This window comes from Rhinichthys klamathensis, unplaced genomic scaffold (genome assembly GCF_029890125.1).
Source record: "Rhinichthys klamathensis goyatoka isolate OS25496 unplaced genomic scaffold, OSU_Roscu_1.1 h1tg000303l_1, whole genome shotgun sequence".
Classification (NCBI taxonomy): Eukaryota; Metazoa; Chordata; class Actinopteri; order Cypriniformes; family Leuciscidae; genus Rhinichthys; species Rhinichthys klamathensis.
The window spans coordinates 2,953,763-2,966,940 of NW_026606822.1; the positions used below are offsets into that span (position 1 = coordinate 2,953,763).

The following is a 13,178-nucleotide window of genomic DNA, read 5'->3' on the forward strand; positions in this document are numbered from 1 at the left end:
CCCCCCCCCACCCCGAACTCGAACACGAACACGAACACATGTAATTTAAAATTAAATTGTGGCTAGTCAGAATTGACCCAATAGACTTGTGAAGCTTTCAAAGAACAAACTGCCTACTGCAGCTTCCAACTAAAAGTTTTCGCCCCTTTTTACAACTGCGTCGTTTTCTGTGGGCGTGATCTGCCTCTAACGGTGCAGGCCAGGGATTTCAGACAGACGAACTGCAAGAAGGAAAAAGAGTGTCATGCCAGAAGGGTAAAAGCTGTGAGGTGGGCGATTTCTCTTTCTCGGGCTGACTGACTTATTGATCTGCAGTGATCAGGCATCCGACTCATCTGCAGATTTTCACTAGTCCATGCGCCAATGCAACGTGATTTTCAATCAACAGCACATGTTGAATTTGAGTTGCAAATCGTTGCGTTTGTAATCGAATCTTGACTTTGAAAACATTTGCCTACAAACCAACAGACTACAATGTCGCACGTTGATTCAGGGCCGAAAAATGACTCGGACTCGGAACAGAAGACTGAACCAGCCCGGGATAGTTCATCGGGAGAAATGGACGTCCCTAAAACGAAATTACTGGACGCCAAGGCAATCTTATGGACTTTCGGCAAATGTCTCACTGCCATGTTGCCTGTTTACCTGGCTGGTTACTATCGCATGAGCACTAGTTTGGTGGTGTTTGGGATGATGGTTTACGCAGGATGGAAACATTCTCGTGAGGCGAAGGAGGCGAGACTGAGGTCCGCTATACAGTTACTCAACGACGAGCAAGAATACATATCCTCCAAATCATTTAGAAGTCGTGGAGACCTGCCTTCTTGGGTAAGAATGCATAAAAGTGCGTCTTTTGATAGGTAAATAAAAATAATCACTCCGGGACTGTTATTAATGCATAACGTCCGAATAAATCATTAGTAATACTAAGAGAGAAATTCAGTGTTTTTATGTAAAACACATTTGGATCGCTACAAAAAAAAAAAAAAAAAGAGTAACGTAAAACGATGTCTGATTCGATTCCGATTTGTTTTTCCAATCGGTTCATTTGAATCAATCAGAGTCGTGCGGCTTTTGAAATCTCTTCGCATAGAAGTCAAACTGAGGAGGGTTAAATTTAAGATTCATAAACGACCACAATATTTGACGCAACCTAATCGACAACATAGTGAAAACAGCAGTATTTTACAGATAAACCTAAAAAAAAAAAGCATCGCGATTACTTATCTTTGGAACCAATCATTTTTTAAACAGTTCATTGTTTGAACGAATCGATTCGAAAATGAATGAATCTGATTCTCTAATGCTGCTAAACAGTAGGAGTGGTCTGCAGATTTAGAGGACATTTTTAGACCTGTTGGTGGCGCTGTATCGGTGGTGTACTGCGTACTTGGCCAAATCCCCATCATCCAAATCATTCTGAATACATTGTTGCTTTGTCATCTCCTCCCCAAGTGCACAGTATGCTTCCATAAAAGAGTTTATACTATATTTGGTCATGTCTCATGGCTTTCATGTGGTAAAATAAGCTATGCATGTTATTAATGGGGGGACAAATTATCCAAGACAAATCAAATTCTACACTGCATATAGTATGTATTATTTAAGAAGGAAATAATGTAAATGGAGAAAAAAAAACATTCATGATAGACTGAGGTGGTTGCATCATGTGCTGTTTTCTTCTTCTTTTTAACCACATCCTCTGAAGTTTGTTGTACAGCTCATAAGCATAGACAGTCTTTGCCCTTAGAAGTCTGTTATTGTTTTTTCTTTATAATTTCAGGTCAACTTCCCAGATGTGGAGAAGGTTGAATGGCTAAACAAGGTAATTCAGCAAACAGTTTCGGTTTACATTTGTTTATTAACATCAAGCCTGTAATCCCATGTGTTCCTGATCCACCCATCAAATGAATGACCCCTCCCTCATGTCACAACAGCTGCCATGTGACCACCCACACGCCTGCTGAACAAAAGCTTTATATACTATTATTACACATCCATTCTCAACCAAACACTAATTCAACCAACATATGTTCCTTGCCTTTGAATTATTAGATCAGTTGCAATACATGCTTTTCCAGGAAATTAAATCTTTTATGTATTTTTGCATCTCAAGCGTCTAAAGCAAAAAACAAACAAAACAAAACTTATTTATAACAGTCCAAATGCGTTACACAATAAGCACCAAAATGCTATAATATAACATGAAACCTGTTAAAAGAAAATACAGTTAGTATACATAATATGCATAACAAAAAAATGGGAATTAAAATGAAGTAATAATAAAAGACAACATAATACATTGAATGCTTAAAAAAAAAATTAGTTATTAGCTTTCTTTTACAAATATTTAGTATTAATGGTACTAAAATATTCTTTATTCAAAATATACTGTATATTTTTTTTATTTTGGGATGAAATGAACTTTCTTCATGAGATTCACTCACTGAGAGACAGAAAAAGGACGAGCAGATAGAGATATATCCTTCCTGACACCATTTTTCCTTCTTTTCGTTTCAGTAGTAGTAGATTATAACAGTGCTGCGGCTTATCATTAGAACAGAAATATTTAGGCCTGGCTTTATCTGTGATTCACGAGGCAGACATTTTATGCTGGCAGTTATTCCAGCGGAGACTCTCCCCTCTTCGTATCCTGTGGTCATGTGGTCTCTGCATGAGTCACATTGCTATTTCTAAAATCTGTGGTTTGCACATGTAATGAAACAATCTGAAAAATGCCCCGGCATCTGGCGCTTTAGCTTCTGTTATCACCTCTTAACATCCGCAAACAAGAAGTCACTATAGCAACTAGGCAAACACAAATGGCACGGTGTAAACAGCGTCAAGGAGAGCAGAGAACAAACATGGGCATTAAACAGAAGGAACTGGGTCAGATCTCCAGTCCCCCAATCTACAACATACATTTTTTTATACATTATTTTTATGCACTCATATACAGTATCAATACAAAAATGCTGTTGTGTTATCATTATTAGCTTAGGGGTTGTACATGGAATTATGGTTAATACAATGGTATAATGCCCGTGAAAAGGTTATGTGCAGGTTTTCCAGACTTTGGACTTAAATGTGGCTGGGCATCTATTAATTTACTAGCCTAAGAAAAAGAGGTTTTTAACGAGATGGCGGACAGCAGTGTAAGTTAACTTACGTTCACGTTTTCCTTATTCATGTGTTGAGCGCCAACTCGAGGAGACATGAAGTAGCGACGCTGGGAGCAGGAAAATCTCTTTAGAGCGCCTTATTTTATTAATTAAAATATCAGTATTTGGCACCAGCGTATATATTCTCGTATCGCACTATTTGTCCCATCCCTAATTGTGATGTATATAAAGAGAAACGGATTCTCGAACAAGAAAAAATGTAGAGCGGGGCTTGATTTTGATAATGGGGAATTGATTGGATGGTTGTGGCTTCCTATTGGTGGATCTCATGTGAGTGACAGGTTGCCCCGCCCTCACGCCAGTAAACACGTCATCAGAGAAGAGATGAGATGTGAATGAAAGTGGGAGGGGAAGTTGTTTTGATTAAAGATTACGAGGGCACATGAATAAAAAAAAAAAAAGAGATGTGCACAGGGCTTAAAGTATTCCGGCACCGTGCCGGATCTCCGGCGTGCGGCCGTGAGGAAAAAATTATTATTTTCGCATGCGATTCATTTTTGTCCAGCTTTAACGTGTTAAAATATTTAACGCAATTAACGCAGCATCCGTTCTTTCTGTCATCCTTTAGCTAGGGTTATGACCATGTTCTTATTCACGTAAATGCTTTAAACAACTCATGCGCGACAAGACAAAAGAGAACACGCTGTCAGTGAATGTCCTCCTGACACACGTGCGCGCGCACACACGACGCACAGAAAGACGCGTGCCAGTATCGAGTTCTCTTTCGCGCTTGAACGAACAATAACACACATTTATGCCAAAATGTCAGTTTTGTCGAGCATCCTCACAAGAACAGTCTTAAATGAGTTAAATAAAATCTTAAATGGAAGTAAATAGTAGTGAGAGAATGAGATGCATGAGATCCTGTCAGCAGCGACAGACCTTAAAGTGACAGGAGCCATTAATTCTGTCTGTCAGTAAAGTTAACCTAAAGAACAAAGGGAACAGAAAATTACTGACTGCTCTTGACTAAAGAACCCTTGTAGCTTTGATGAGGATTAATCTATATTTCATTTATAATTTCAATTTCATATTCAATTTCTGTATGGTACAGGTAAATTACATTTATTATGGGTTTAAGTGAGGATTGTTTTAAGTTCACTTAAATTAAAAGTTTTTTATATTTTTTGAAGCCTAATGTTTAAAATTTGGGGGGAAATCCTTTTCATCGAGACATCAGTAGCTATAATATTAGTGATACTGGCTTTCATTCATAAGAAGATGGCATTAAGATACAGCTTTAATACTTGAAAATAAATGGTGCCATTGAAGATAAGTCCGTCTGCCCCCCGCCCCACCCCAATTTTTTTTTATCACTTTAACCCCTGTGTGCACGCACGAATTAACTATTTATAATAAATACTACAATATTCAAGAATAGTCCATTTTTGATTTCATGGTGACTTTAATATCAAATAAAAATATGACACTCTCTTTCTCTTCCTGTCTATTTCTCAAGGTTATCCATCAGGCCTGGCCGTATATTGGTCAGTATTTGGAGAAGCTGCTTACGGAAACCATTGCTCCATCCATCCGCGGCTCCAGCACTCATCTACAGACTCTCAGCTTCACCAAGATAGACTTTGGTGGCAAGGTCATACATGGAAACACACACACACATACACACACTGCTACACAATAAATAATATTCCAGTAACATCCCTGCAGATCTCATTCCACTACAGTAGGAGATTAAAAGAGGCTCCACTGCCCTTCAAACACGTCTGAACAAGCATTCTGTTAGAATAAACACATCTGATGTCTCATGGCAAACATTCCTGTCCAGGCAAGAGTGACATTGTTTTGTTAATGTGATTTAAAGGACATAAGGCTGTGAAAATCTTGCTCATTAACACAGTTATAGACTTCTGATGTTTAAAAATAGCTATTGAATTATTACTGCAGGGTGTTTGTGAGCTGATAATGAAAAGCTAATAATGAAATCATAAAATGTCAAATTTAAATAAATAAATAATTTAAAAATCTAAACAATCAAATTAAAGCACTAAAAAGATAATTTGTCATGTGACCATTAGCTGACATCATAGAACCATGAAGCAAATATGTTGTTAAATTACTTTAATATTAACCTAAAATCTACTGCCCTAAAAAACTACTATATTACAGTGCTATGGAATAATAATATATGCATAAAGAAACAACTGATTTGCCCTATATTAGAGGTTTGGCTGCACATTTTTATCTTCTACAACAGAACTTTTCTTTATTTTACAGCCGATGAAGGTGGTTGGAGTGAAGGCTCATTCAGAAAATGAAAAAGGTCAAATTCTGCTTGACGTTTACATCAGGTGACGCATACATCTATTTACTGACTTGAGATTGAGATATATTTGAGATTCTCATGCAATCATGAGTGATTTGTCTATTGTCTCTCAGGGAGTGATTTAAAAGTCTTGTGTAATCGATATTGTGTCTGTATTTCACAAGCTGACAAAACAAGACCGTCAAAATGCAGCCAACTCAGATTTGTTTATCCAGAGAATAACATGAGTGTATATCCTATTTAAAGACTTCATTTTTGTTTAGTTTTACATCAAGTTTTAGTTGTTTGGAACAAATTCAGCAGAATGCTTAAATTTATTTGTAAAGCGTTAAAAGCAACCTAATGTTTCCTCTCCGCCATATTTTCTCAGTTACGTGGGGGATGTCGAGATAAACGTGGAGGTGAAGAGGTATTTCTGCAAGGCTGGTGTGAAGGGAATACAGGTGAGATTGTGTTTTGCTAGTTGTGACAGTACATTTGATACATGGTCCCACTGTAGAAATGAAATCTTGAGAGATAATTCCACTTGCATTCTTTCAGCTTCATGGAATGATGCGTGTGATTTTGGAGCCATTGATCGGTGACGTCCCAATCGTGGGTGCTGTGACCATGTTCTTCATCCAAAGACCCGTGAGTGTCTCTAAACACGTACTTCACCACTATAAAGAACCTTTTGTGGACTGGAAAGATTCCATGTATGTTAAAGGTTCTTCATGGATGCCAATAAAGGACCTATTAGATGAAAAATAAGGGTTCTTCTATGGTTGACTAGAGGATTCTTTGGAGCTTAAAACATTTTTGACATTACACTATCCCCCAGTTTTACAGACAAGTCTTAAGCCTAGTCCCAGACTAAAATGCATGTTTGAACTGAACATGTTTTAACTGAAAGCACCTTGCACTGACATATCTTGAAATATGTCAGTGTCATTGTTTTGTCTCGAGAGGCACACCAATGATGTCTTTTTCTAAGGCACGTTTATAAAAGCTACTTAAATGTCCTAATTGAACTAAGGCCTAATCCTGCCTTAATCTAAGTCTATAGGTTCAGATCAAATACATTATTACTTCTTGGTAACATCCATTAACTGAGGAAGTTGAAACCCTCCTGGGTTCTCTGAAGCTCCATTGAACTTTAAAATGTTCTGCATTAGTCTTCTTGCAAGTGTGTACTGATTCTTACTGTCTTTATTCTTTCATTGGTGCTTGAATTAGAATATTACTTTTAATAGAATCATGTAATCTTCTCCTTTTTCCTCTTTGTTGTTAGAAACTGACCATTAACTGGACCGGTTTGACCAACCTGCTGGACATCCCAGGGGTCAAGTGAGTTTCAGTCACTACACATACACAATAACATTTTATTCAGTTCAGTACACTCACTGAAAAATCGATTTCACACTTTCTGTCCCTGTTCCTTTTCTCAGTATGATGTCAGACACTATGATCATGGACGCGATTGCCTCGTTCTTGGTTTTGCCCAATCGTCTCACTGTTCCTCTGGTGGCAGACCTGCATGTGGCACAGTTGAGGAGCCCCCTGCCCAGGGTAACACACGCACACACACACACATACAATCAACATACAATGCCCAAATCACTCAAATACATGATACTTTGGTTTTTGCAATTGACATTTACTCTTCAGTTAAAAAGTTTGGGCTCAGTTCAAAAATTTTATGTTATGAAAGAAGTATCTCACCAAAACTGCATTTATTTGATCAAAACTACAGTAAAAACAGAAATATTGTGAAATATTATTAAAATTTAAAATAACTGAATACATGAATACATTTTAAAATGTAATTCATAGGGGTGTAACAGTGTTAATTTTGACAGCAAATTTTGATTGAGTTTTAGTCATAGTCTTTTGACAAAAATTCCATTTAGTTTTAGTCATCTGAATTGTTTTAGTCGAAGAAATACAATAAGATTTAGTCAACTAAAATCTAATGGGTTTAGGTAAATTTCCAAACCCATTATATATACTCCCGGTTAAAACATCTATTAACCTGTTAATGTGAATGATTTTAAAGTTTGAACATGCAATACAGACACAGATTTAACTGCTGTGACATAAAACAAATCTTAAAATTAAATAAAACCACTTCTCCTAAAGTTATTTTCAATGAAAGATATATGCATTCTTTATTACAACTTGCATACATCATTCGTTATTATTTCAAGCAGACATATTTATTTGTAGAAATTAAATATAATTAATCCTTAATAAAAATTATTAAAGAGCAGTGAATGCTTTTCTCTTTTTATTTTATTGTTTGATTAATATTAAGGACACAGACGGCATTAGGTTTATTACGCACTGTCACTTTAAGACCAAATGTGCGGATCCAAATGCACATCCGATATTCTCACAACTGTTTACGTTCTGTAAAGACATAGACGACTGTTTACATGAATACTCTCCAAAACGGACACTAGACATAATGTTGTGTGTATTTGTCCATTCAGACGTGAAAGAGAGCTCAATTCAGTACTCGCACGCTGTATAGCTGTCTATGTGCAGGGCACACGCTTCGGGTGTGTGTGCACAGAAAACCGTACCGACTCGTGTCCCGCTGGGTAGATCAGCATCTACCACACAAACACAGGACATCAGTTCTGACTGGCTCTCTTCTTAAATCGTCCCTCCCTAAGATTTTCGTCTAGTTTTTATTCGTTGACGAAAATGTCAATTGATTGTCGTCATAGTTTTTGTCATTAAAAACTGTTTTTTATTTAGTTCTCGTCTCGTTTTCGTCTGGTAAAAAATGTCGTTATTAACGAAATTAACAGTTCAATGTAACAGTTCAAATTGCTCACGGTTCGGTTTTTATCACATATTGTAGATGTGTATGTGTCATTATATTTTAGATGAATCAGCAATCGCGTGCCGAACCGTGGGTGGAGAATATCACGGTTTGATTTTTTTAATGAAAATCGATACACCCCTAGTAATTTATTCCTGTGATGCAACGCTGAATTTTCAGCACCATTACTCCAGTTTTCAGTGTCACATGATCCTTCAGAAATCATTCTAATATGCTGATTTGCTGCTCAAGAAAAATTTCTTATTATTATCAATGTTGAAAACAGTTCTGCTGATTAATATTTTTGTGGAAACCATGATAGATTAGAGTTTTTAATAGAACGTTCAAAAGAACAGCATTTTTTAAAAATATAATTATTTTATGACATTATAAGTGTCTTTATTGCCACCTTTGTTAAATTTAATGTGTCCTTGGTGAATAAGAGTATTCATTTATTTCAAAAAGAAAGAAAAAAATATCTAAATCTCGCTGATTTCAAACTTTTGAAAGGTTGTGTTCTGTGCCACTTTTGCAGTGTAATTTGAAATATTTTTCCATAGTTTTAATGCAGAAGTAGCATACATGTTTCTGAAGCATCGCTTTCCATAAAACATAATGGTACCATGTAATTAGTTATTTTCATTTAGGAGTAATGCTGTAATGAAACAGTTCCCTGCACTGCAGTCTTTCAAATTCTGTGCATCTTTCTTTATTTCTTCAAGGGAGTTGTGCGTATTCACCTGGTAGAGGCTGACAGTCTGGCTGCGAAGGACACTATTGTGTCTGGTGTGTCTGACCCGTACGCCCTGCTCAGAGTCGGGCCGCAAACCTTCAAATCCCAGCATCTGGACAATACACTCAATCCCAAATGGGGTGAAATGTATGAGGTGGGTGTTAAAATGACACCACAACAAAAGAAGTAACTCTTTAAAGACTGATTTCAAGTTTTAAGAGGTGTACTGTATAAGCCATTTGATATCATAATATTGATATATGATGTAAATGTGATAAGGTCATATGTATCTGTGTGTGTTTAAATGTCTAATCATTTACGCCGCTTTTTGTCATTGATATCCCATGCTGTTAATGTAGGTGTGTCTTTGGTGTTTCATGCATGAGTGTGTGTCTGTCTGTCAGGTCATCGTTCATGAGGTGCCTGGTCAGGAGCTAGAGGTGGAAGTGTTTGATAAAGATCCTAATCAAGATGATTTCCTGGGCAGGTACCATATCACTGCATTTCATCTCCCGTCTTTCCGTTTCTCATTTTTTCTCTCAAAGGAGTAGTGTTGTCAAAAATATCGATATTTCGATAAATATCGATACTGAAATATCTGAACGGTACCAATACTAATTTCCCGAAGTATCGATACTAGCCGAGCAGTCACTTTCACTTCTCTCAAAAGGCGCGTTGACAAACACCACACGTGACGCACTCGTCTCATTCGCTCTGGTTAAATAGCAAAAGTGAAGTGAATGGAAAGATGGCGAGGGCGGCGCCCCCGCGACCGGCTTTGGTTGATTGATAAAGAACACCGCGAGCGGGCATGTCGGAGAATAGCGCGGACACGCGTAAAAAACACACCGCGAGCGGGCATGTCGGAGTCGGAGAATAGCGTGGACACGCGCTACACACCGCGAGCGGGCATGTCGGAGAATAGCGCGGACACGCGAGCGGGCTGCGGGCACCCAACAGATTGTTTGACTATCAATAACCCCTCACATCACTCATTTTTTTTAATTGTTGTATAGGTGAAAACAGACTTAAGGAACAGGCTCCAGGGGTAGGCTACTATTTAGCATTATATGCTCAGCATCAGGGGTGTTTGTTGTTTGGACAGACCTGCCCCCACTGCTAAAAAAATCCTCAAGGAAACACTGTAACTCTTCTCATTTGAACTTTTCTGAAACATTAACCAAGATGGCCTAGTATTGTTGTTGATAAGAGTCTGTGTTGTCTCGTTTTAATTCTTAAAGTTAACATAATCTGACTGGAATCTTAGACAAGTAAATATTGTAACTGTGGTCAAATGTAAATTAACTGGTGCCTATTTAACTTTATTCAAAAATTATTATTTAATTCTGCAATTTTCCTTCATTAGCGATTATCATCAAATTGATTACACAGATATTAATTAAACTAAACAGCTAGACAATGGCATCTGAATTCAATAATGACATGCCTTTAACTGAAAATTGAATGTTTAATCTTATCATTACTGACTCTCTATCCTCCAATTTGATACTGTTAAGTGCTTTTTTGTTACAGTATATTTTAATCTTTGATAACAGTAGGTAATAAAAATACATCATGTTAGCTCTGGTCCAATTAAAAAATATAAACAAATAGAACTCAGGACATTTTTGTTCATGTAAAATATACCTCATTGTCATGTTCTAGACTTGTTATATTTAGCTTTAAATTAAAAAAATACCCCCTTAATATTGTGGCAGTTTTTTCTCCGTGGTATCGAAAATGGTATCGAATATCGATATTTTTCAAGGTATCGTATCGAAGTTAGAAATTCTAGTATCGTGACAACACTACAAAGGAGTCATATCTTTAATATGATGTTTTAACATTATAAGCGAATAATCCTTATAATGTTAGTCAAGATTTCTTGCACTAAAACAATTTACATTGAGGATATCTTGTTTTTTGAGAGTGTTTCCATAGTGCATTAAACTCTTTTATTCCAGAAGTTTCTTAAAAATTTACTTTTTCTTATAATATGACCTCTTTGATATAGATCTGTTCCAGATTTTCGTCTTCTGAACATCAGTTATAGTGTCCTACCATAAGCCACCATTACCATAAACTCATGAATTGTTTGCTGATCTCTATTCTCATCCTTGTGTTGATTCTCTTTATCTCACTTGTGTTCAGGACAAAATTAGACTTGGGGATTGTGAAGAAATTTAAAATAGTTGATGAGGTGAGAACATTTAGATAATATTCCAGCACACTGTTTTCTCTGTGTGTGTGTGTGTGTGTGTGTGTGTGTGTATGGGATTAATATCCTGCCATGATTCAAAACTGAAAATAAAGTTCTGAAAGGTTGAAAGTAAGTGTTTGAAAACTCAAAATCTTACAAAAAAAAGTCTTGCAAGATCGAAAAATAAGATTTGCAAGCTTGCAAAATGTAAAAAAAATTAAAAATATCTCTGCAAACATTGTTGTTTTTGAGATTTCCTTCAGAACTGAAAAAAAAAAATTACGATGTTGCGCAAATAATTTTTCAGTTTCAAATTTGTCATTGTTCTCCCACTGTATTAGTTTGTTTTCCAGGTTTGAAACCTTGTAAATGGTGATCTGAAAACTGGTGTGCGAATGTGTAAAAAAAAGTTTTGAAACTCTGAAAACAGACTTTTGCAGGCTTGCAAAGTGGTAAAAAAAAATGAAATCTCTGCAAACATAATTTTGTTTTTGAGTTTTCCTTCTTCGGAAGTGCAACACTCTTTTTTACGGTGTTGTGCAATCATTTTTTCAGAGTTTCGAATTTGTCACTGTTCTCCCAGTGTATAGTTTGTTTTCCAGATTTGAAACCTTGTAAATGGTGATCTGAAAACTGGTGTGCGAATAGGTGAAAAAAAGTTTTGAAACTCTGAAAACTGAGGTTCGAAAGGGCGAAACTTATTACGTTACATTACATGTGCACTCCTATTGCAGACTATTTTTTCAGAGCTGAGTTTACAACACCCACTTTGCGGAGATACGCCCACACAGTTGCGAGCTTGCGACTCACGTGATTTGTGGCAGCGTTGTCACACAGCTCTGCTCTGAAACTCTGAAACTCAGACTGAGTGAAAATGAAGCTTCGCAACCTCGCAACTTAAAAAAAAAAGCCTGGAGGGAGGGCCTTCTGCTCTTGGCCAATGCTTTGCTGTCTGCTGACGTACAGTCCAATCACAAGTCGTATTTACTGGAAAGGTGGGATTGACCGACTGCTCCCCCAATGACGAAAGCGTATGGGATGAATATAGTTAGTCAGTCAGTCATATTTATTTATAGAGCACATTTAAAAACAACAGTTGTTGGCCAAAGTGCTGTATCAAAATATAGTATCAAAATGATTAACACATGCAAGCACAATTATCAATGAACTTGATTAATGTTGCAGAAATGTTTTACTATCTACAACCAAAGGCCTTTCAACAGGGCCGGCGCCAGATCATTTTTATCAAAAGATTTTGCAAATCTTATTTTTCGATCTTGCAAAACTTTTTTTGTAAGATTTTGAGTTTTCGAACACTTAGTTTCAACCTTTCAGAACTTTATTTTCAGTTTTGAATCATGGCAGGATATTAATCCCATATGTGTGTGGTTAACTTGATTTGGTTTGCAAGTGTGTGCATAACTTTAACCACAAGTGACACGAAATCTATATCGATGCAACAATTAGCTACAGACCACTAAAACCATTGTATATTGCAATTATTATTATTTATAAATAAAATGATCACATGGCTGAATGCTTGAATCTGTTTGGTTCATCAAGGCATTCTGCAGTCAAATATTCTAATGATGCAAAACCTTATTTTTCTAATTTTCTTTCTAGTTACATATCTCTTGTCATTCACTAAAACTTTTTCAGTATTATAGAAATATTAGTCGAAAAACTTAAGAAAAAAAGAAATTTTGCCCTTGTAAATGACTGAAATAAATACAAAGTTCTGTCATGAAACTCTAGATGGCGCATGCTGAAAGGTCCTTAACCTGTTCGCAATCACATCATTCAGGGCACAGCTGATTGGTTCCTGTCACATCAGTAGCCAATGAGCTCGCTGCTCAACTTTAAAATACTTGGTCAGCATTTTCTGTAGCAGTTTGCAGTGCACTTTCAGAAACCCTCCACCTTCCCCAGCTCCACCTGTATAGATATGCTATGGGTAGAACATGTATGCT

General features: G+C 36.7%; 1 protein-coding gene across 2 annotated transcripts in view; it reads left to right on the forward strand.

Annotated features, from left to right (window-relative positions):
- The first annotated feature begins 200 nt into the window (after positions 1-200).
- esyt1b (extended synaptotagmin-like protein 1b) overlaps positions 201-13,178 on the forward strand; it is a 38,943-nt gene continuing 25,965 nt past the window's right edge. For both annotated transcript variants that reach the window (XM_056270412.1, XM_056270413.1), the window contains exons 1-11: positions 201-828; positions 1,784-1,825; positions 4,642-4,776; positions 5,418-5,491; positions 5,837-5,909; positions 6,007-6,096; positions 6,737-6,792; positions 6,894-7,014; positions 8,998-9,162; positions 9,413-9,495; positions 11,160-11,208. In XM_056270412.1, the coding sequence (XP_056126387.1) occupies positions 475-828; positions 1,784-1,825; positions 4,642-4,776; positions 5,418-5,491; positions 5,837-5,909; positions 6,007-6,096; positions 6,737-6,792; positions 6,894-7,014; positions 8,998-9,162; positions 9,413-9,495; positions 11,160-11,208 (1,242 nt within the window). In that variant the 5' untranslated portion in view covers positions 201-474. The remainder of the gene's footprint in view (positions 829-1,783; positions 1,826-4,641; positions 4,777-5,417; positions 5,492-5,836; positions 5,910-6,006; positions 6,097-6,736; positions 6,793-6,893; positions 7,015-8,997; positions 9,163-9,412; positions 9,496-11,159; positions 11,209-13,178) is intronic.